General features: G+C 37.0%; 1 protein-coding gene across 23 annotated transcripts in view; it reads left to right on the top strand.

Annotated features, from left to right (window-relative positions):
- The window catches only part of Pum1 (pumilio RNA binding family member 1), a 124,482-nt gene that overhangs the window by 22,774 nt on the left and 76,599 nt on the right, over positions 1-25,109 (top strand). For all 23 annotated transcript variants that reach the window (XM_076860875.2, XM_076860877.2, XM_076860883.2 and 20 more), the window contains one exon: positions 17,352-17,420. In XM_076860875.2, the coding sequence (XP_076716990.1) occupies positions 17,352-17,420 (69 nt within the window). The remainder of the gene's footprint in view (positions 1-17,351; positions 17,421-25,109) is intronic.

Consider the following 25,109-nt stretch of genomic DNA (forward strand, 5'->3'; position numbering starts at 1 on the left):
TTCCTTGACTTCATTGATCTTCATGGATAGAGAAGGATCTAAGTACCAGGAGTATGACAACACAATCACAATTATTTGGAAGGGCACCGGAAGTGTTTTTGGAAAAATGGAGAAGCCAATGATTGGATCTGCCTTGGATGGATGTATAAAAGCGCAGGCCATTTTGGGGGCGGGGCTTCATTAACAGCGCATGTGATGGGCATGATTCCTTGCCTTGGTGATGTTTTCGAGATAAATGATAGTGATGTCCTAAAAATAATCTTCCCCTTTGCAATCAAAGTTTGGATGTCACAGTCAGTTGTAGGGTATAAAAATGTTTAAATATCCTCCTGCACATTGGTCACAGGACATCCAAACCCCAGAAACACCTCATCAGGAAGCAGATACCAATCTTCAATTGTTATTGCTTTAAAGTCAACTTGAATCCAAACGAGACTACAGTTGATCTTAAAGACTGCTGGTGCACTGTATCCAAACAAAGTCACAGCAAGGAGGAGAGGAACTAAAGCTAGCTTCAAGGGAGACTTCATGACACCAGACCAGAGACTAACAGCCTCAGGACACAAAGACAAAAACTGGTTTTCTATTCTGATGAGACCTTTACTCACTATTTATTTATTTGGTGATTCTGGGGATTGAACATAAGTCCTTAGAATGCTAGGTAAGCATTGTACCAGTGGGCCATATTCCCAGCCCTGGTGAACATTTGGATGTGCGTAGTTTTATAACCTGAGAAAGGTTCCTTTGGCTGTCCATTTGAATATTTTGATTTTTCTATTCAGAAACTATCAATTTAACTTGGATATTTATTATTTCCTTCTAGCAGTTGCCTTTTTAATATTTTAATTTAGTTAATCGTGGATTCATATGCAGTTATATGAAATACAGTAGTTACCCCTTATCTGCAGTTCAGAGCTCAGTCATGGTCTCAAAATGATAAATGAAAAATTCTAAAAATAAACAGTTGTAAGTTTTAATTTGCACACTCATTTGATTCAGAATAGCTTGAAGAAATCCTTGTGGCCATTAATCATCCCTTTGTCCATTGTATTTTTTTTTGGTGCGGGGATTGAACTCTGGGCTTTGCATGTGCTAAGCACTGATATATAGCCCAGCCCCTATTGTATTTATCTGTATAGCTACTACCTGACCTGGCTGCCTTGATTATCAGATATCAGCTAAGTGTTGTGGTATGGTAAGTGCTTGTGTTCAGTTAATGGCTTATTTCACTTACTAGTGGTTCTAAGTGCAAGAATAGTGATGCTGGCAATTTGGTTGTTCCAAAGAGAAACCATGAGGTCTTCAATTTGAGTGAAAAGTGACGATTTTTCATAGGTATGTATATATAGTAAAAAACAGGGATAAAAGTAGAGTTTCATTCTGTTGTTTTAGGCATTCACTGGGAATCTTGGAACATAAAACTTGTGAATAAAGGTGTCTGTTGTAGAACAGAATTCCCTTGTACACTTTGCCCAGTTTTATCCATTGTTGACATTTTGCAAAACTTTTTTAAGATCATATCTAGGATACAATCCACCTGATTTTTTCAGATTTCTGGTTTGCTTATATTCAGTGTATGTTTTTCTCTTTTTTTAATTTTTTAGTTGTAGTTGAACACAACACCCTTACTTTATTTGTTTTTATGTGGTGCTGAGGTTCAAACCCAGGGCCTCACATGTGCTAGGTGAGCGCTCTACTGCTGAACCATAACCCCATCCCGTGTCTCTCTTTCTCTCAAGTTAGATATAATTTCATCAGACAGTCAAGATACTGAATAGTTGGCAAAAGTGTTGCTCTTTTTATAACCACATTCACCTTCCCTATTTATTCAACTTCCATCTCTCTTCCTGTCTCTAACCCCTGGCAACCAGTGATCTATGCTGTGTTTCTGGTTTTGTAATTTCAAAAATGTTATGTAATGGAATCATATAGTACATCTCCGATGAAAATTGGCTTTTACTTTTTTGTGGTCCTAGGGATTGAAGCTGAGCCTTGCACATGCTAGACAACTGCTCTATCACGAAACTACACCTCTAGCCCTTTTTATTTTATTTTATTTTAATTTATTTTAAGATAGGGTCTCTTTTAGTTGCCAAGGCTGACCTTGATTATCCTGCTTCAGTCTTCAAATAGCTGGGATTAAAGATGGTGCCACAGTGCCTGGCTAGTTATTTGTGTGTGTGTGTGTGTGTGTGTGTGTGTGTGTGTGTGTGTGTTTTGGGGGGTGGTTTTCCCTCAACATGGTTTCCTGGAGAATTATCCAAGTTGTTGCATGTACAGATAATTTGTTCCCTTTTGTTGCTGCTTAATGTTCCATGACATAGATAGTATCACAGGGGTTAGCCTGTGATATCTGTGATGATTCCGATTTTTAGTTATTATAAAGGTGCTGTAAATCTTCACTTACAGTTTTTTTTTTTTTTTTAAATAATGAGTCATTTATTTAACCTTAAGAGTTTATGGTAGTAACATTTGTTATTTTTTTTGTATTTTTTTTTATTTGTTTTAATTAGTTACACATGGCAGTACAATGTCTTACAGGTTTTTGTGTGAATGTAAGTTTTCATTTTATTTCAAATGACCAGAGTGCAATTGCCAGGTAAAGGTTAAGTATTTTTCATCCAAAATGCTTGGGATTTTTTTTTTTTTTTTTCCCAGATTTTGAGATAGTTGCTTGTGAAAGCAAGTTTTATGGTGTGGGATTTTCCACTGTGGTGTTGTGTTAATACTCAGATAGTTGGATTTTGGAGCATTTGGGGTTTTAGATTTTGGATTAGGGATGCTCAACCAGGAGTGATGGTTATTCTTTTTTTTTTTTTTACATTCTAGGGCTTAACCCAGGGGCACTCTACTACCAAGTTATATCCCTAGCTCCTAGCTGTTTTTATTTTGAGACAGGGTTTTGCTAAATTGCCTAGGCTGGCCTTGAACTTGAGATCCTGCTGCCTCATCCTCTTGAGTTGCTGGAGATATAGGCATGTGCCACTAAGCCTGGCTCACTTAGAGTAATATTTAAAGGTTCATGAATATTGATAGTTTTTATCAGCACTTCATTTCTTTTTCTTTTTTCTTTTTTAAAGAGGGAGAGAGAGAGAACTTTTTTTAATGTTTATTTTCCAGTTTTTGGCGGACACAACATCTTTATTTTTTTTTTGTATGTGGTGCTGAGGATCGAACCCAGGCCGCACGCACGCCAGGCGAGCACGCTACTGCTTGAGCCACATCCCCAGCCCCAACTTCATTTCTTTTTATGCCTGATAGGTATTCTGTTCAACATACCATATTTGTTTTTCCATCAATTGGTGTACATTTGGCTTCCACATTTTTTTTTTTTTTTAGTTTTCTTTTAATCTTTGTTGAGGAGTTATCAGATTGAGAAGTTTTCAGATTCATTTGCATTATTTGTTTTTTCCTTATTCCCCTAAATTTTATTTTTTATATGAATTTTTACATTTCCTATGTCTTTCTCAACCTTATCTCTTTATCTTTTTTGTGTGTTTTAAGCATGCTAAGTATGTACTTTTCTACTGAACCATACCAGCCACTGCTGCTGCTTTTTTTTTTTTTTTGTACTAGAAATTGAAACCAGGGACAATTGCCACTAAGCTACATCTCCAATAACCCTCACCCCCCTTTTTCTTTATGAGAAAGGATCTTGGTAGGTTGCTTAGGGTCTCATCAAGTTGCTGAGGCTACCCTCAAACTCCCAAATCTCCTGTCTCAGTCTCCTGAGTTGCTAGGATTACAGGCTACACTACCACACCTGGTCCACCCTAACCTCTACTTATTTATTTATTTTTAAACGTAAACACTTTTTTTTTTTTTTTTTTTAAAGAGAAGTCAGAGAGAGAGAGACAGAGAGAATTTTTAATATTTATTTCTTTAGTTTTTGGCGGACACAACATCTTTGTTTGTATGTGGTGCTGAGGATCGAACCCGGGCCGCACGCATGCCAGGCGAGTGCGCTACCGCTTGAGCCACATCCCCAGCCCCCGTAAACACATTTTTAAAAAATATTTCTTTATTTATATTTGGACACAATACCTACCTTTCTTTATTTCTTTATTTATTTTTATGTGGTGCTGAGGATTGAACCCAGGGCCTCACATTCTAGGCAAGCGCTCTACCACTGAACCACAACCATAGCCCCTAAACACATTTTATAGTAGTTTTTAAATTTTTTTTTTTTAACTCTCAAGTGTAGTGTTCGATGAATATGGATACATCATTAAGGGTTTTTTTTAAGCCGACAAAAATAGAGTCTTATCAAATAAAATACATTTAGTATTCTTTAGATAGGAATTACTGTGATCTAGTTAAACCTTTCCTCATTTCTTTCACTCTCTCTTTCTCTTTCTCTCTTTCTTCTCCCTTCTCTCCTATTATTTATTTATTTATTTATTTTATTGGTTATTCAAAACAAAGATTGCAGAATCACATCGGTTACACATCCACATTTTTACATAATGCCATAATAGTAACTGTTGTATTCTGCTACCTTTCCTATCCTCTACTATCCCCCCTCCCCTCCCCACCCATCTTCTCTCTCTACCCCATCTACTGTAATTCATTTCTCTCCTTATTTTTTTCCCATTCCCCTCACAACCTCTTATATGTAATTTTGTATAACAATGAGGGTCTCCTTCCATTTCCATGCAATTTCCCTTTTCTCTCCCTTTTCCTCCCACCTCATGACTCTGTTTAATGTTAATCTTTTCCTCCTGCTCTTCCTCCCTGCTCTGTTCTTAGTTGCTCTCATTATATCAAAGAAGACATTTGGCATTTGTTTTTTAGGGATTGGCTAGCTTCACTTAGCATAATCTGCTCTAATGCCATCCATTTCCCTGCAAATTCCATGATTTTGTCATATCTTAGTGCTGCGTGGTACTCCATTGTGTATAAATGCCACGTTTTTTTTATCCATTCATCTATTGAGGGGCATCGGGGTTGGTTCCACAGTCTAGCTATTGTGAATTGTGCTGCTATGAACATCGATGTGGCAGTATCCTTGTAGTACGCTCTTTTAAGGTCTTCAGGGAATAGTCCGAGAAGGGCAATAGCTGGGTCAAATGGTGGTTCCATTCCCAGCTTTCCCAGGAATCTCCATACTGCTTTCCATATTGGCCACACCAATTTGCAGTCCCGTAGTTTTTGAATTTTATTTATTTATTTTAGTTGTCAGTGGATCTTTATTTCTATTTTTATTTATATGTGGTGCTGAGACTTGAACCCAATGCCTCACACATGCTAGGCAAGTGCTCTACCACTGAGCTACAATCCCAGCTTGCATCTTTTTATTTTTAAAATAAGTTTTGCTTAGCCAGACATGGTAGCACATGCCTGTAATTTTGTGATTCAGGAAACTGAGGCAAGAGGATCCCAAGTTCAAGACTAGCTTTGACAATTTTGTGAGATCTTGTTTCAAAAATTAAAATGGACTGGGGACATGGCTCAGTGGTAGAGTGTCCCTGTGTTCAGTCCCCAGTACTTATTGCTTATTCCAACTGTTTTTTGCTAATATTTTTCTATTTCTGTATTTGAAGCTCTGGAGAAGCTCTGTTGCCATCTGTTAAGGATTTCAAATACTTTCCTAAATATGTCTTTTGTTTATATATGTGTGTTTATTTTATCCTACAATAAAAAATCATTTTGGAATATTTCTCTTTTTAAGTCTTCAGAATGAGACTTTCTTTTCCTAGTTAAGCAGTTTTCTCTCCATGGTTTCATTATGATTTATTTCCTTTTAATCCTCCTTAAAGTAAAAGAAGAATCTTAGTGTTTGCTCACAGATGGGCTATGTGTGTTGTTGTTATGTCTTCGCATCTACAGTGGGTGGCATGGCTCCTTCACAAGTTCTAGTTTTCTTCTAGACTTTTATCTAGTCCAGCTTTGTTGGATTTGGATTATTTTATATTTTTGCTTTTATTGCTGAAAAGGTTGGAATACCCTAGACTTAGGTTGATTCCTGATACAGGACGTTGGGTAAGAGTCAGACTCTGGAGCTACCATACTTTGGATGAATTATTTAGCTTTTTTCCTCCTATGTTTTCTATATTATTAAAAGGAGAAGGAGCGTGGAAAGGAGGATAATTTAGAATTATCTTATAGTTTAGAGTGCTAGGAAGAAAGCAGTCAGTGAACACTGGCTTTATTTCTTTTCTTTTTTGGCTGGGGGTGGGTGGGGACTAGGGATTGAACCCGAGGTACTTTACCATTGCACCACACTCCTTGTTCTTTACAAATTTTTTTAAAAAATTGAGACAGTGCCTCACTAAGTTGCTTAGGGCCTTGTTAAGTTGCCATTGCTGGGATTACAGACATGTACCACCACGCCTGGCTTTTGTAACAATTATGTATGGCACAGAAGGTTCATCTGTCTCTTCCTTTTAACAGTGCTATCCCTGTGGAAATTTCCCCTGAATATACCATAACTAATCTTTTTTCTTTCTTTGGTACTGGGTATTGAACTCAGGAGCACTCGACCACTAAATCACATCCCCAGCCCTATCTTGTATTTTATTTAGAGGCAGGATCTCACTGAGTTGCTTAGTGCCTTGCCATTGCTGAGGCTGGCTTTGAACTTGTGATTTTCTTGTCTCAGCCTCCCAAACCACTAGGATTACAGGCATGCGCCACCATGCCTGGTTTAACCTAATCTTTTAAAAATCTTCTGTTAGATATCTACCTCTTATCCCATTTTTCTATCTCTCTCTCTCTCTTTTTTTAAAAAACAGTACCTTTATTTATTTACTTATTTTTATGTGGTGCTGAGGATTGAACCCAGTGCCAGGCAAGTGCTCTACTGCTGAGCCACAATTCCAGTCCATCTTATCCCATTTCTTATTGTTACAAATAACTATGCAATGAAAATCTTATAAATATGTGAATATGTGTATTCTTATTTTGAGGTGTTAAGAATCATGAACCCAGGTCTTTGTGTGTGCTAGGCAAGCACTCTACCATTGAGCTATGTATACTGAGCCCTATAAAGCTTATTATTATTATTTTTCTTTTGGTACTTGTGGTTGAACCTAGGGTCACTTAGCCACTGAGCCACATCCCAAGCCCATTTTTATGTTTTATTTTGAGACAAAGTCTTACTTAGTTGTGAGGCTGGCTTTGAATTTGCTGTAATCCTCTTACCTTAGCCTCTCCTGAGTTGCTAGGATTACAGACTTGTGCCACCCCACCTGGCCATAAAGCTTATTCTTTATTTTGGTTATTTACATTCTATTTCTAGAAAGATTATTGATTTGAAAAGTTTTAATGTTTTAGAAGACTTCATAAATGTTGCCAAATTTATGTTCAGAAGATGCTTTCTTATCTTTCCATAGGCATTATAGAAAATGTAGAAACTGTTGGAAGTTTTAAGTAAATCAGCATTGGAGTATAATCCTTCTAGTTTCATTTTATATGAATATAAAATATATGTCTGTGGAGATTTAGACATATCCTGTGTGTGTGTGTGTGTGTGTGTGTGTGTGTGTGTGTATGTGTGTAGGGGTTAGATACTAGAGATTGAACCCAGGAGCAATCTATTATTGATTAGCATTCCCAGCCCTTTATTTTTTAATTTTGAGACAGGGTCTTACTAAGTTGCCTGCTATACTCCTGCCTCAGCTCCCAGAGTAGCTGGAATTAGAGGCATTCCCCCCTCACCCCAGATTAAGGCTTCCTTTTTGAAATGTATTAGGGATGGAATTCAGGGCCGCCAGTGCTGTTAAAGTGCTCTACCACTAAGCTGCATCCACTGCTAATTTCCCCCCTTTTTTTTTTTTTTTTTTGGTAAAATAACTTACAGATTTGCCACAACTGGGTTTAAGTACTCTTGGGTGAACTTTTTTCGAAATTGATATTTCATAATATTTATTTATTTATTTTTAAAATTTTTTAAATATTTTTTTTTAATTATCGGCGGACACAACATCTTTGTTTGCATGTGGTGCTGAGGATCGAACCCGAGCCGCACGCATGCCAGGCGAGCGCGCTACCGCTTGAGCCACATCTCCAGCCCCCCCAATATTTCATAATTTTTAACTGCTAGTGAAAAACTTTTTGATGTGTTCTGTTTGCTAATAAACATTTTTTGATGTAAATATGGTTATTTACATATAGTAAATATGTTGTACAGGGATTGCATATGGTTGTGGAGGTGTCTTTTTTTTTTTTTTTTTTAAAGAGAGAGTGGAGAGAGAGAGAGAGAGAGAGAGAATTTTTTAATATTTATTTTTTAGTTTTTCGGCAGGCACCACATCTTTGTTTGTATTGGTGCTGAGGATCAAACCCGGGCCCCACGCATGCCAGGCGAGTGCGCTACCACTTGAGCCACATCCCCAGCCCCTGGAGGAGTCTTTTTTATGTATTTGAGGGTTTTTTTTTTTTTTTTTTTTTTAAAGATAGGCATTCAAATAAATTGTATAGATGGCAGTTTCCCACCTCAAAAATATGATTCGTCATTATCTTAGATTTTATACTTACTAGATTGTTCATGGGCTGGGAGTGTATCTCAGTGGTAGAGTGCTTGCCTAGCATGTGTAGCACTGGGTTTGATTCATAGCACCACATATAACTAAGTGGTCCATTGACAACTAAAAAAATATTTAAAAAATAAATAAAATAAAATGGCCTTGCCCTCATTATTGATTTAGCTTAATCATGTTTGGTGATTCTTTTTTTTTTTTTAGACAGAGAATTTTTTTAATATTTATTTTTCAGTTTTCAGTGGACACAACATCTTTATTTTATTTTTATGTGGTGTTGAGGATCGAACTCGGCACCTCGTGCATGCCAGGCGAGTGCATTGCCGCTTGAGCCACATCCCTGGCCCATGTTTGGTGAAATTTAAGAAGAGAAAAACTGGCAGAACTTGTAGTTGTGAGGTTTCTTTCTTTCTTTTTTTTTTTTTTTTTGTGTGTGTGTGTATGGTGTTGGAGATTGTATCCCAGGGCCTTCTACCACTGAGCTGTACCCCCAGCCCTTTTTTATTTTAATTTTGAGATAGCTTCTAAGTCACTGAGGCTAACCTCGAATCTGTGATCCTCCTGTCTCAACCAGCCAAGTTCCTGGAATTATAGGCTTGTTCCACCTTGCCTCACTGATGTCTTTGTAATTAAAGGTCATTATTATTATAGGTTACCTTAGAAAATTTTAAAATTTATTCTTTTTTACTCTCTGAGTAGTTTTCTTTCATGTCTAGGAAGTGCTGTTTACATGAGGTGTATATAATCTGCTCTGGTAGCACAAATAATTAAAATAACTTAATCACAGTTTATCATTTGGACATCACAATCATCTTAGCAGGATGTCAACAAAAGAAAGTGTTAGATAATATGCAACTGTTAACAGTACAACATTTGCTTTAATTGCTAAAGGTGCTAGCAATTTTAAATGATTATTACTAATAAAAAATGGAAATTTAGCTTAATTATGACTTTGAAGGATCTGACTACATTTTTTCCCCTCTTGTCTGGCATAGAAGTGAGAATAAAAATGGTTTCCTAAACCCTTGCTGGAATAACAGTCGGTTAACCCCAGGTGTGCTAGAATTTTTGTGTTTGCCTTTGAGGAGAATAGGAAGAAGTAGTAATAGGTATAGAGACTTGAGTCTAAGAATTTCTTTTCTGATACTGACTTTGTACATGTTACTTCTAAACCTTGGTTTCCTCACATATGCAATGGAATAATGTCTATTTTACAGTGCTTGGTGTTCAGTGCTATTAAAGACATTAAGTGAATAATGGAAAGATTCATGAATCAGATCATACCTAGGGTTTGCAGCAAAGCCAAAAGTGTGTGTGTTGGGGATTGAACCCAGGGCCTTGTGCATGTTAAGCTTGTGCTCTACCACTTTCCTATATTCACAGCCCTAGTTTTCTGGTGTTTTTTTTTCCCTCCAGTAATTGAGAAAGAATGTTGACTTCTTTCTATTTTATTTAAGGATTGGAATAGCTGCTTTTCTTACAAAATGTGAATAATAGTACTATGCATTTGAGTTACAACTTTTTCCCCCCTTGGTGCTGGGGTTTGAACCTGCTGATGCTTTACCACTGAGCCATATCTCCAGCCCTTATTATTTTATTTTGAGCAGGTGTGTGCCACTGCGCCTGGGGAGTTATTATTATTATTATTATTTAAATAATTATTTTTTAGTTATAGGTGAATATAAAATCTTTATTTTATTTTTATGTGATGCTGAGGATCGAACCCAGTGCCTCATGCATGGTATGCGAGCGCTCTGCCTGTGAGCCACAATCCCAGCCCGAGTTATGATTATTAAAAAAGAGATCATAAGGCATAACAGGGCCTGGCATACATAAGTCTTAGTAGTATTGTTATTGTTAATAGTACAGGTATATGTGGAGAAGAAGAAACTATAGAACAGACATGATAGGTTTTTGCACTTTAATGATTTAAATCAAATTAGGTTAATTCTCATATTCTATTTCTTCTCATTGCTCAGATTTCTTCTACTTTTGCCTGGCTTTTTCTCACTGGTATCTCTTTCCATAATGGTTCTTGGCACCAGCTCTTCTCCTTATTGTTCTGGGACTATGTGAAATAGAGCCATTGAGATCTAGGTTTGCATGTTTAAAAAGTCCTCCAGGAGAACAAAAGTAGGTGTGTGGAGATGAAAACCCTATCTTTATGAGGAAATAAATATTCTAATTTAACCTCAGGGTATAGAGATCTGTTCTAGTTAGCAAAAATTCAGGGCATTTAATGAAAATAGCAGGAAATTTATGAACCCTTGAGCAAGGAATATATATATATGGGGGCCTCCTAAATATAGGAGAATTATAGGGGCACCTAAGTCTCTTGTCTCTGCTGCTTTCAGCCTGTTCTTTCTTCTTTCTTCTCCCTGCTCTCTCTTCCCTGACTTATTTTGGTGGTACTGGGCATACCAGGGTGTGTAGCATTGAGTTACATTCCAGCCCATTTTATTTTTCAGTTTTGAGGCAGGAACTTGCTAAGTTGCTGATGCTGGCCTTGAACTTGTTATCCTCCTGCTTCAGCTTCCCAAGTCACAGGCTTTAGGTGTGTGTGCCTTGACACACTGAGCTTTTCTTTTCTGTGTTAATTGTCTCATTCTGCTTATTTATCACTTTATATATTACCCAGATGACAGGAACAATCACCAAATCTTCAGGAAATTTCAGGTTACCATTTCTCACCAGATTCTAGAGGGTTGGCCATTATTACAGGGAATATTCTTGGAATCAGACTACCTTTATACCCAAAGGTGGTAGGAATTTTGAAGTTGCCCTTTATTGATAGGTGTCTTACCTGTTGCAGAATATGTTCATAAAACATTGATTCATTGGATTTTAATTTTCCAAGTGCAGCATACAGCTGAGTTAATTTGATTCTAAGTAGAAACACCTAATATGTTTTTGAGTAAACTTTTGTGTCTGAATTTGGTTTCTCTACAAGCAACAGAGAACTGGTCAGTCTGGCCAATAAAAGGACATTTCATTATAAAGATATTCTGAGCAGTTCAGGAACTGTAATTGGAGGACAGGAATACCAGCAAAGCAAGGCCATAACTGAACCAGAATGCTATCAAATATCAAAGCCTGGTGTTTCTTAGATGTCTCCCTCCCTCCCTTCCTCCCTCCCTAGTGGAATGGGACTCAGGGCTTCTTGCATACTAGGCAAGAGAGTTCCTCCTCTGAGATAACACCTTCAGCTCAGTGATTTTATGTTGGCTAGTCTACCATAGTCTGCTTTTTTTCTGCCCTTTCAGGTTTAATATTTAATAATGTGACCTTGAAAAACTGATACATTGTAACTCATACAATATGAGTTTGGATTATTAACTTCACACAATTTGGGGTTCCTTTGTCCCTAAGACTCAGTTTTAGTATTGTTTTTAATATTTATTTTTTAGTTATAGGTGGACACAATATCTGTTTTTTTTTTTTTTAATGTGTTGCTGAGGATGGAACCCAGTGCCTCACAAATGCAAGGCAAATGTTCTCCCTCTGAGCCACAATCCCAGCCCATAGTTTTAGGTTTTTGACTACAGTGTAGGCTGGCAAATAGAAAGAAAAAACCTAAAGAGCTGGGAGGAGAATCAAGAGACCACATTGCATGGTTAATGAATGTTAAGAAAAATAACTAAAAACCTCTTTCTTTTAGTTTCTCTGAAATTGTTTGATTTGTCTGGGAATTGAGAAAATAGAAAAAATGAATTTGCATTGAAATGCTACATTTCAGAATGATCTAAGTACTTCAGTGATTTAAGTACTTCTGATATATTGATTATGGAAGTTAAATGTTGAAGTAAATAGAACCTCCTGGTTCCTTCTTCTCCTCCACAAAGAATAACCAAAAATTGCCCTAAACTGAGGGTAGAGAGAAAAAGAGGGCTGAATGTGTGAAATAATAACAATGTATGAAGTGGATAAGGTTGAAGAAGAACCTACTGAGTATTGAACATTTTGTCTCATTAATTACAACAACTTTGTGGAATAGCTGGTGGTCTTTATACTTTATAGATGAACAAACAGTGAAGCATATGGCTTCCATTCTGATTGATTTAAGGGATATTGGGTTTGATAAGTAGGGCTTTTCAAAGGATGGTGGATAGGGCAAGCACTTTAGAATATGAGTTTTAAAGATTTGTGAAGTGATGTTTTTTTAAAGAATTTTTTTGAGAGAATTTTTAAAATATTTTTTAGTTTTCGGTGGACACAACATCTTTATTTTTATTTTTATGTGGTGCTGAGAATCGAACTCAGGGCCCCGCGCATGCCAGGCGAGCGCGCTACTGCTTGAGCCACATCCCTGACCCTAAAATACCAATTTAATGTGCTAAATAATGGTTCTAGTTAGGGCAGGATCCCTTTTAGAAGAAGGCAGGTGTTGTTCTGGAATCTGGAAATGGACAGGAAACTCAGAAGCACAGGTAATATGTCTTGATGATGTCTTTGGGATGAAATTGTCAAACTTTTTTTGCCTCTTTTTTTTTGTGGGGGAGGGAGTGTTGGTTTCCTGGACATTGAACCTAGAGGTGCGGTATCACTGAGCTATACCCCTAGTCCCTTTTATTTTTTATTTTGAGACAGGATCTTGCTAAGTTGCTGAGGCTTCCCTTGAACTTTGATCCTCCTGCCTCAGCTTCCTGAGTCACTGGGATTACATGTGTGCCTCACTGTGCCCAATCTCTCTTTCCCTTTTGACAAAGGGACTGTGAAGTACCTTTGTGGGGAGAGGCAGCAGCAGAGAAAGCACTGAACTGGGGTAATAAAGTTAGGCAATGTTGCCAAGTGGTCCAACGAGAAAACAGTGAAGGGAGTCTTGGTGACATTTAGCAAAAGTGAAAAAGGAATTAGTAGTACTAGAAATTGACATTAACTTGCTACTCAAAAGAGATTTCTAGAGAAAGGGGAGGTGTAGATTTTAAGAACTTGAAAAGATTGTTTTGTCTTGATGGTGGAATCTGATTAAAAGTGACAGTCAGCTCTTCTCCTTCATGGTGGAAAAGGCTTCTTATTTATTTATTTTATTTCTTGCAGCTGTCTATGTTGTTATTTGATTTCTCAACATCATTTTTGGTTCATTAGTTTTGTTTACTAGGAAGAATCTTGGCTGGAAAGTCTGCTTGGTGTCATTTATTGCTTATATTCTAAACAAATAACTTTCTGAATAGTTAAAAAATCCTTTTGTGTGATCTGATTTAGTTAATTGAGAGTAAAACTTTAAAATGGAGTTTCTGGGTTAGTAAAGAAAACTGCAGATAGTGAAATTTCTCCCTTTTTTTCTCTTACAGAACCTTCATTTATTTATTTTTATGTGGTGTTGAGGATCAAACCCAGGGCTTCGCATATGTTAGAGGAGTGCTCTACCACTGAGCCACAACCCCAACCACGCCTTTTATATTTTATTTTGAGACTGGGTCTCACTAAGTTGCTTAGGGCCTTGTCAAGTTGGCTAGCCAGCCTCAAACTTGTGAATCTTCTCCCTTAGTCTGCTGAGCTCTGGGATTACAGGCGTGCACCACCACACCCAGCTCAGGCTTCTTAATAGTTGACTCTGGGAGGCAGGGAGAGGGTGGTACACAGAGATAGGGGAAGAGTCATACTTGTAGAGACAGAGGGCTGGAGGGAATAAAGAGTGTGAAGGAGAGAGGAGACCTGAGAGAGACAAACAGCAAATAAATTGTGAAAGGGGGAAAAAAAAGATGGAAGGAAGCTAGAGGAAAAAGAGTAGAAAATATCTATAGGGGCAGGATAGGCATGCTTTGAACACAGGAGGGTAGACAGTGGAAAGCAAAGGCAAGAAGACCGAGAACACCAAAGCCCACTGCAGAGCACAAGGCTGTTTTATTTATGTTCCTAGTACAACACTTTGAGTGGGATTTCCTGTGAATGCCCCGGAGACAGTTTGGTGATGTAGGAAGGCCATTGAACATATCATTTTAGTGCTCTGAGTTTTGGTTTTCTCTTATACTCTTCTCTGTTTAACAGTGGTTGGAGAATGCATTTCTCTAAGGCTCAACTTTAATTCGTTCATTCCATTCTTTTCTTTAGCAATACTGGGGGATTGAACCCAGAGGCCCTCTATCACTGCGGTACATCCCCAAACTTTTTCTTTTTTCGGGGGGGGTACTGGGGATTGAACTCGGGGGCACTCAACCACTGAGCCACATCTCCAGCCCTATTTTGTATTTTATTTCCAGACACGATCTCACTGAGTTGCTTAGTGCCTCACTGTTGCTGAGGCTTTCTTTGAACCCGTGATCCTCTTGTCTCAGCCTCCTGAGCCACTGGGATTACAGGCACCACTTCACCTGGCCCTTTTCATTTTTTGAGATAGGGTCTTGCCTGGGTTGGCCTTCAACTTTCCATCCTGCCTCAGATTTCTGAGTTGCTGTGATTACAGGTGGCAGGCCATTCATTGCATGACACCTGGTGTCAGTCTTCACATTTTTTTTTTCCCCTTTGTTTTGGTACTAGCCATTGAACCCAGGGGCATTCTACCTTTTAAATTTTATTTAGAGACAGGGTCTTGCTAAATTGCTGAGGCTGGCCTTGAACTTGCCATCTTCTTGCCTCCAGAGTTGCTGGCTGAATGACTTATTTTCTAACTTCTTAAATGGAAATAATAACCATGAGATTGTTTTGGTGATTACATAAATTTGCATAATGCATATTCACTGCCTTCTTACTCCTAATTTCCTTGGGGTATACAAATAGAATTTCTAATATCCCTGATTAAAACTATATTTGTAGGTTTTTGGATTTTCAGGAATTGCCTAGCTTAAATGTATAATTGGATTTCACAGGAGGTAGATATAGACCTTTGTGTGTTTGATTTGCTTGCTTTGTAAATGTTAATGCTGGCCTGAAGATTCAAGATCATAACATTTGCACCTTCCAGTTAACATCCTGTCCTCATTCTTGCTTTCCTTTTTTTTTAATATTTATTTTTTAGTTGTAGTTGGACACAATACCTTTATTTCACTCATTTATTTTTATGTGGTGCTGAGATTCGAACCCAGGATCTTGCATATGCGAGTCGAGTGCTCTACCATTGAGCCACAACCCCAGCCCCACTTCCCTTTGTTTTTATTAGGTACAGTTTAGAACATATCCAGCTTACCTAAATAATGTGAACTCACCCTGTTAAGTGATCTTAAGTTATTTCAAGGCCTTTTGAGATTGTTATTCCATAGTAACAAGCCTTGTCTCTGTTTGTATTCATAACTAAATTTTAATTTCATAAATTTACATTTTTAGCAAACATTCCAAAGCTGTTATGACATAGTGTAATTTGTAGCATGTGTCTCCTCTGGGTTTAAAAATATGCGATTCAAAGCAACAAAATGATTATATTTTTATGTAGTGTCAGTTTAGACAAATTAAGATTTTTGCTGGCCTCAATGGTACATGCCTGTTATCTTAGTGTCTTAGGAGCTGAGGCAGGAGGAGTGTGAGTGCAATGCCAGTCTCAGCAATTTAGTGAGGCCCTAAGCAACTTGGTGAGACCCTGTGTCTAAATAAAAAGGGCTGGGAATGTGGCTCAGTGGTGGCTCAGTGAACTCTTGGGTTCAGTTCCCTGGCACCACCCACCCCCCCCCAAAAAAAAAAAGATTTTTTTGGTGGGTTATGTAGTCAGCATTTTTAGTAAAACTTTTAAATTGGTTCTCAACTGCATTCTGTTTCATGCGCTCTATACACTTTCCTCTTGCTTGGCTCTAGCTTCACCTTCTTTGTATTTACTCTGTGCAAAGAAATTTGTATACCAACCATGGGAAGGTAGTGGTGATCAGGGGAGAGGGTTTGGGAGGTTTCTGCTTCTGCTTCAGGCAGTTGGGGGTCTTTTCTAGAGGATAGAAGAACCTTCCTTCTTTTTCTCTTCACCAGTACTGGGGATTAAAACCACTAAGCTACACTAAACCACGAAGCTACATCCCCAGTCCTTTCTTTTTTTTTGAAAATTTTTTTAATATTTATTTTTTTAGTTGTAGTTGGACACAATACCTTTATTTCACTTATTTATTTTTATGTGCTGCTGAGGATCGAACCCGTGATCTCGCCTATGCTAAGCGAGCACCCTACCGCTGAGCCACAACCCCAGCCTTCATCCCTAGAGTTTTATTTTATTTTGAGACAGTTCTCCCTTAGTTATCCAGGCCAGTCTCATACTTGGCAGTCCTCGTACCTCTGCCTCCTGAAGTGCTAGGAAGTCTTTCTCTTTAATAAGTCCCTTTCTTAAGGATGGGCAGAGATTTATCCCTTTGGAATAGTGAATTGCATCATATGAGTTCCTTAGCTTATACTTAACTATTCACTGTTGAATGGAGCACTGTGATATTTTGACTCATTATCTGAATTGGTCACATAATCATCTTCAAACATCATTGCTCTTCATCATAGTGGTCTTTATCTTATTAAAGTATATGAGAATTGGGTGTGGTGGTGAATGCCTGTAATCCCAGAGGCTTGGCAGGATGAGGTAGGAGGATTTCAAGTTCAAAGCAAGGTGCTAAGCAACTCATTGAGACTCTGTCTCTAAATAAAATACAGAAAAGGACTGGGGATGTGGCTCAATGGTTGAGTGCCCCTGAGTTCAATCCCCAATCCCCTCACCCCCAAAGTATAAAAAATAGCTAACAAAATTATGTTTATGATATTGTGTTTTAATGTTTTGAAAATAAAAGGGAATGGGAGGGGATAAACAGTGATCTTAAGGAAACCTTGACGGTTAAAGGTAAGTGAATGTTTAATCTTACTTCATTTTTGTTACTGTCTTTTGTCAATATCTGAAAGTAAATATAGAAAAGTAATTTGTATGTGAAATCAAATATACTGACTTGAAGCTTTTTCTTTCTCTATCCTGAATACCAGGTACGTTCTATGGATGAACTGAATCATGATTTTCAAGCACTTGCTCTGGAGGGAAGAGCGATGGGAGAGGTAAGTGAGCTGGTGTGTCAGAAAAGTGGGTCTTTTCTTAAGGGAAAGTTGGAGTTGTCTTTCATCAAATGTGTCTGATCTAGTCTCCAGAAGTATGTGCTTGCTTTTTCTTGTTGCCATCCTCATGCTAGGAATGGGATGCTGGAGAATTTTACAGAACTGTATCATTATAGGAAGAAGGTTAACCATAATCTAATAATTTAAGAACAAAACAAAGCAATAAAAAATGAGGACAAATGATTTAAAATTATATATTAAATATTAGCTAAAAATAGAGCTGTCAAAATTCAAATATATATTTTAATTTTGTATGTATCAAATGTCCTTACCTTTGCCTCATTTTTCAGTGGTTAGGTTCTTTGGCAGTTGGAAAAGGGAGTCCTAAATTGGCAGCTAATCACAATATGATAATAACCTTTTGGAGTAGTGCCTTTGCCTTTTGGGGGCAGATTATTAGGTTTGTAGTCACCTAATTACAGAAGATTGAGGTCTGAGCCAGTCATCCTTTAGAAAGAATTCAGAAAGAAGAATTTTACTTTGTAATTAAGATTTGCAAAATTGAAGTTTCCTGCCATTCATCATATTGATAGCTAACACTACCATAATTTTAAAAAGGGAATTATATGCTTGGCACTTGCTCTGTGGTGCACATCTGTACTCCCAGGTACTTGGGAGACTGATGCTAGAGGATTGTAAGTTCAAGGCCAGCTTCAGCAATTTAGCAAGACCCTGTTTCAAAATGAAATAAAAAAGAGACTGGAGATGTAGTTCAAAGGCAGAGCATTCCTTGGTTAGTATCACCAGGACTATTATCAAAAAAAAAAAAAAAAAAAAAAAGGAGAAGAAAAGGGAAGGTGGGGGGGTACAGTTGGGTGTAGTGTATAGGTAACTAAAGCAAAACTAAATTCTGGTGATTGTAGTTATTGACAGTAAGCATCTATTGATGACGAAGAAAATATAGTTTGTAATAATTGCTTAAGATGTCACAGGTTCAGAAATACAAAATTTGCTTGGGGTTCTCATTCTCGAGAAAAGTCTTAGGTTTTCTGTTTTAATTGTTTTATATCTGATATTTAAGAACTATATTTTTAATGTTTTAAAGTAGGGAGAATCCTTATATTTTAGATGTTTCATGTATGTCATCCATTAGATACACTTATTTAATATAGCAAATATTTTTTGATTCGGGCTCTGTGCTAGGTTCTGAGGATTCAGAATTGAGGTAATTCCTGTTCTGAATTATAAAAAAGCACTCATGGATTGTCTTTGTGAGTAGGCACTAAATAGTTAAAATTTTTTTGTGTTTTGGACTTGAGATTCTTGCTTTTTGTTATAAGATTTTGCTTTCAGCTTTTCTGAATCATCTGTGGTCACAAGACTCCTGTGTCTTATCATCTTGGATTCATTGCTTTTAAGAGATGATTGATGGGTGTCTTGTGTTTCCCATCCCTCCTTAAAATCATTGAAACAGTATGTATTAAAATATCCACATGGTTATTGGTTTAGAGACTTTGTCATTTAATTTTCAGAGCAAAGTTTGAGAAGAAAATTTAACAGATTGGTTAGATATTAAGTACAGAATTAGAAACTACTTTTTTTTTTTTTTTGGCATGGATTGAACCCAGGGGCACACAACTACTGGGCCACATCCCCAGCCCTTTTTGTATTTTACTTAGAGACAGGGTCTCCCTGAGTTCCTTAGGTCCTTGCTAAATTGCTGAGGCTGGCTTTGAACTTGTGATCCTCTTGCTTTAGCCCTCCAAATCGATGAGATTACAGGTGTGCACCACCTCGCCTGGGCAGGAGAAACTACTTTGTCTGCTTCCCCTATTCCTGTGATTCTAAGATGCTCTAGTCCATCAATAGAAGTATAGATAAAAAATCCAATCCTAAGAAGAGCAAGATAGAAAATTAATAAAATACCCTACCCTTACCCCTACAGGCTGAATTTTAATTGAATAGTGGACCAGATTTAATAAGAGGGTGAATTTTACTTAAATGATAATTCTTTTTTTCTTAAATAAGTGCAATTTATTGGACTTGTATGTAATTTCTCAGATGTGGATGTATAAGTAAATAAATAAAGTATATTCCAAAAGTAATGCTGGGTCATCCCAATATTTTCAAAGTAACAGTAGCAACTACCATTTGTCAACCACTTATTAGACAGATGCTAAGAAGTTTCCATGTATTGTCTCATCAGTACCACAGAGAGAACAGTTCTCTTATCCAGATAAGGAAGCCAAGATGCATGAATTAATCTGCCCAAAGTAACACTTGTGAGTGGTAGACCTTGAATTCTGACCTGCATTCCTTCTACTCCAAAACATGTGCCCATAATTAAAGTAAATAAAACTACCATTTGTAAAATAATTGAGAGGTGAAACATTTCATTTTAGCAAGCTTCATAAAAATTGATGTTTTGGAGAGAATTTTGTATGTTACTTTTATTTTTTGGGGGGAGGGGAGAGTTTAAAAGCATTATAATACTTTACTTCCAAAACACAGATAATTTTCTGGGTTTTTTTTTTTCTTAAAGTACAGCCCAGTTTCTAGACAAAGGAGACCACCTAAATATGCAATGAGGTTTCTGTATTCAAGGAGTTTCTTTAGCTAGAGGAAACAGTGAATCCATGTGAAAACAGAACTGTTTCTTCTGTGGTTGGAGTTCAGAGGAGGATCATTATGGCAGGACTTGTTGGAGATCATTTTAATGGATGTGGCATACCAGATAAGAAGCATCTTCTAGTCTAATTAGGATTTGGATAGGGGCAAATTGGGAGATGTTTGTTGTTTTTGTAGCAATACAGGGGAGATTAGCATAAAAGAAAAATAACAGCTTTTTCAATGAAATAAAAAAGCACAACTTCTAATTACTTAATTCATTTTTCTTCCTGTTTAGCAATAGTACATCTTCAGAAAGCAGTATGTAAATATTTACCATCATAAATAAAGAAAATTGCATGAACTTTTTAAAAAGCTAGGTCCATTACATATTTCTTGTGTGTTTGTATTTGTGTATATGTGCCTTCATTGAAGTATCTGTGTACAGAAATAGATGAATCTTTAAAATTCACAGAGAATTGGTTCCATTCAACGTAATTGATTTCTAGTGGTTAAAGTTAGTGTTGCTTAGCTTCTATTTTTTCCTTCAAAGCACTACTAGGACTCTTTGTTGCTTGGAAAAATTTAGAACATTTCCTAGTAGAAGTCTTGCAAAGAAGTGGCTTCTTAAAATTATCAGTTTCAAACCTTAAGTGCAGCCTTTGTTAGCTAAAGTACTCACTATCAGGGCTTTACTTGCCTCTTTATCTAGAAAGTCAATATTAAAAGAAAGAAAGGAAAATTGTAGGATTGGGGCCACAAATAATATTAAAATAGTCCATGCACATTCTTGTTGGCCTTCTCTTTGAAGTCCTGAAAAGCTGAAAGTCATATACTTGAGCGGTTTTTATTTACTATGAAAGATTAGTCTGTGAGTTGAGAGTTAAGAGAGTATTTTAGAGGCAGATGTGCTGAATTGGAGTTTCTGGGCTCTGTTCCTACATTGGTTTGGTATGATCTTGTAGGACTTGTTTCTTCTCTTGTAGAAGGGTACTGTTATTCCTGTTCATGCCATTTTAGCATGGATTTATAAAGAGGAGAGGAGAGGTGTTCTAATTGGAATGTACTGTTGTGAGCCTTTGACAGAAAGATACCTTATTCTGCATAATTGTTTTTCCAAGTATTAAAAACCAGGGGCCTTCTTTTTTCTTGACTTTCCTTGATGTGTAGTCAACTTGACAACTTCCAGGGTAGTTAAGATAGTAGAGAATCTTTTTCTGTGATGAATGAATTGTATTTAGGTATTTGGCTCTTTGTCTTTGAAAAAAAAAAAATCTACCCTTGGAGCCAAGCACAGTGGTATAGGCCTGTAATCCCAGCTACTTTGGATACTGAGTCAGGAGAATTTGAAGTTTGAGGCAAGGCTTGGAAATTTAGTTAGGCCCTGTTTCAAAATAAAATAAATATAAAGGGTTGGGATGTAGCTCAGTGGTAGCATACTCTTAGGTTTAATTTTAGTACTGCCAAGAAAACAACAACAATAACGAAGCAAAACATCAACAAAAAAATCAACCACCCAAATAAACCTACCCTTGGTAATAACCAAGTTTGTAAATCTGATGAAGGAAATCTGCATATGGAGTGATAAAGGATCTGTGCTATTCCTTGGAAGTAGAATAAGGTGAGATTTATTTAAAATATAGCTGTAGATTCTTATCAGACATTGTAAAAGAATTCTGTTCATAAATGTGAGCTAGCAGAAGCATTGCAGAGGGAAGAATTTGGTAGTGATTTGGAGAAGGTATAGACATTCATCATCTCTGGACTTGGCTTTTTTCCCTTTGTAAGTCAAAGATAATGCACTGAATAGTTTTCTCGGTGCTCTTTCAGGTCTGTGATTCTTGTAGTTTGCTCTTATTTCTGTCTTTACGTGTAGAAAAGAAGAATAGTTATGACTTTTAAGGTATTCCAGAGGACATCTAAAAGATCCCCTTTTAGAGTGACTTCTCCCTTGTGTTTTGAGAGATTCTGGGACTTCTCATTGGTTTTTTAAAGTGACCATTTCACTGTTGTGCAGCTGCGTGACACTGGAGTGTTCATTAGAGTCCATAGATGGATAATTCTAGAAAGCCTGATGTGCAGGCTGACCATGAAATTCTTTTCCACATCTTTCTATTAGGGCAAAGAGCTTCTCAGAACTGCAGGCTTTTGGGTAACTAAAAGAGCTTATAGAATTGCAGCCCTGAAAGGGCTACTGTGTACTGGCAATTCCTTGTAAGTAAGTCCCATAAAAGAAGTTCACTTGATTACAGAGGTGATTCGGTATTGGAAAAGAGATATATTGTCCACCAGTGAGATGATGTATTCTTTCTTGCAGTCTAGAGGAACAGTTAATAATGCCTTGAAGTATATTAATATAAAAGTGCTTGGCCAAGGAGTACAACTAATTCCCCTTCTCTAAAAGAAACTTTTTGAATACAGGTGGGAATGTGAAAGGTCCTAGTTCTATTAGTTTTGTACTAATACTGTTTGGATTGGGGGCATTTTTGACTTCTTTTAAAATGAAATGTTTACTTTAGGAAAAAATGACTAGCCAGGCTAGGTGGCCCAAAGGAGCAAGATCATAGTAATTGGCTTACATATTAGTTAAGGACTGTGTGTTAGATGTGAAATGATCTTTCCATGAGTATTGTTTGGGGAAGTTCCTGGTACCCCATAATAGTTTTGGGGTTGAGATTGGGCATTTTGAGATGTCGGATAGGAGAAGGTATTCTGTAACTAGGAAATGTGGATATATCTGACAGTTAGAACCTGGTTTCTAGTTTTGTCCTGTCACTTTGGAAACTATGTACAACTCATTCCAGTATCTGCTTTCTAGGCTGCACTAGACCCACTGCTATTATGTTCTGCTACGTTCAAACATTCCAAGAGAGCATATCTGTGTTCATTAATTTCTGCCCTCTTATGATCCTTCTTTGGCTAAATAATGTTATTATTCTTTGATACTTATCACTGTGCTTGATTGAAGGGCAAACCAATGAAATTATACTAATACTGTTCAGACTTTTTTAGCATTAGTTGTGTTATTGATAGCACTTATCTATGTAAATCTTAAAAATTTTTTTATTTGTCGTTGGACACAATACCTTTGTTTTATTTTTTTTGTGGTGCTGAGGATCAAACCCAGTGCCTCACATGTACTAGGTGAGCATTCTACCGCTGAGCCAACAACCCCAGGCTTATTTGAATCTTATAAAAGGTTTTGAGGTATATAATTTTGCCTTTTAAGATGAGAAAAAGGAGCCAGGAGTGGTGGCATACTCCTATGAATCCAGCAACTCAAGAGGTAGAGGCAGGATCATAAGTCAAGACCAGTTGTAGCATGTTAGCAAGTTAGCAAGACATTGTCTCATAATAGAAAATAAAAAGTGCTGGAGGTGTTACTGAGTGATAGGGTGCCTCTGGGTTCAATCCCATGTACCACTGCCAACAAGAACAATAGTAAGATGAGGAAAAGGAGTCCTAAGGTAAGATGACTCCAGCTAAGGTCATAAGTGTCAAGATTTGGATGGAGTTAAAATTCTGTTTTGTTAGGGTAAAAAATAATAGAAACTGAAATAAATTGAACATATACAAATTTTCCCAGTACATTGCTAATCACTTCATATGTATTACAATTTTTGTAGTGATCTTGCAACTTATGATGCCTTTTATAGATAAGGCAGGCAGAATTAGAGAGGTCAGTGAAGTCATGAACCAGCTGTTTGAACTTAAATTTCTGTAACTTCAAATCCTGAGTTTTTCTACTATTTGTTCTGCATATTAATTTAGTCTACTAACTATTCAAAATCCAGCTTCAAGTATCTGTTCCTTTTTCTCTCACTAGCTAGAAGAGGTGCAAGGAATTCAAATAGCAAGTGATTTGTAGTATTCTCATGGCCCTCCCCTATCCCCACAGGAAGACCTCAATTAATATTGGTTGTATTTTCTTTCCTTAAAAAAATTTTTTTAATTGTAGATGGACAGAATGCCTTTATTTTATTTTTATTTTTATGTGGTGCTGAGGATCTATCCCAGTGCCTCACTTATGCTAGCCAACTACTCTGCCAGTGAGCCTCAAGCCCCAGCACTTTTTTTTTTTTTTTTTTTTAAGAGAGAGAGAGAGAGAGAGAGAAAGAAAATGAATCTTTTTTTTTTTTTTTTTTGTAAATGACACAACACAATGCCTTTATTTTATGTGGTGCTGAGAATCAAACCCGGGTCCTGCCCGTGCTAGGTGAGCGCTCTGCAGCTGAGCCACAATCCCAGCCCCCCTTTTGTATTTTCTATTGAGATAACTTTTCCATCCTCAGGGATATAGAGGGGTGGAGCAGAGGATAAGAAACAGAAAAAACTGAAAGCACTCATTTTACCTTCTATACAATATGTGTATTTTAAAATTATTCTATAGTTACTTTTATAGTGTGTATAGGATGAATAATACCGTCCAAGTTGAATCTGATATAAAGCATTTGTCATAAAAGATTTTTCATTAAATATAGTTGTAACTGGATCAGTAGGACACTTGAGCCACTTCTTAGGTCATAGAAACATGTTCTTAAAACAAAAACAAAAACAAACAAACCCCAGTAGTCCTCATTTTATGTATACACACAAGCAGACAAGATGGTGTTTGGAAAACTGGAATTACTTTTGTTAATTGCTTGCGCAAGCTTGTGTAAAACTATGTTGTATGTAATTCCTTCTGATTTACTGTAATTTTGCTGATAAGGAACCAGAATATCAAAGCCAATTCATTAAATTTTTTTCTCTTTTGCTTATATGCTTTCTACATTTTTAAATTGGTGCTTTGTAGTTGTACATGATGGTGGGATTTGTTGTTACATATTCACACATGTACACAATTTAGCAATATAAACAGGCCAATATCATTCTTTAGTATCCACTCCCCCAAGTCTCTTTTCTCTATTCTACTGATCTCCCTTAGATTTAATTCATTGTAGTTTAGTTAGTCAATGTATGCAGTGGTTCTCATAGTGAGGCATGTAAAGAAAGTAGAATGTGCAGAAAAGTATTGGTATTTTCTGTATACCTAGCAGCCATGTCTGTGAACTATTCCTTTCCTGCAATGAATGAAAAAAGGGT

The sequence above is a fragment of the Callospermophilus lateralis genome, chromosome 7, assembly GCF_048772815.1.
Source record: "Callospermophilus lateralis isolate mCalLat2 chromosome 7, mCalLat2.hap1, whole genome shotgun sequence".
NCBI lineage: Eukaryota > Metazoa > Chordata > Mammalia > Rodentia > Sciuridae > Callospermophilus > Callospermophilus lateralis.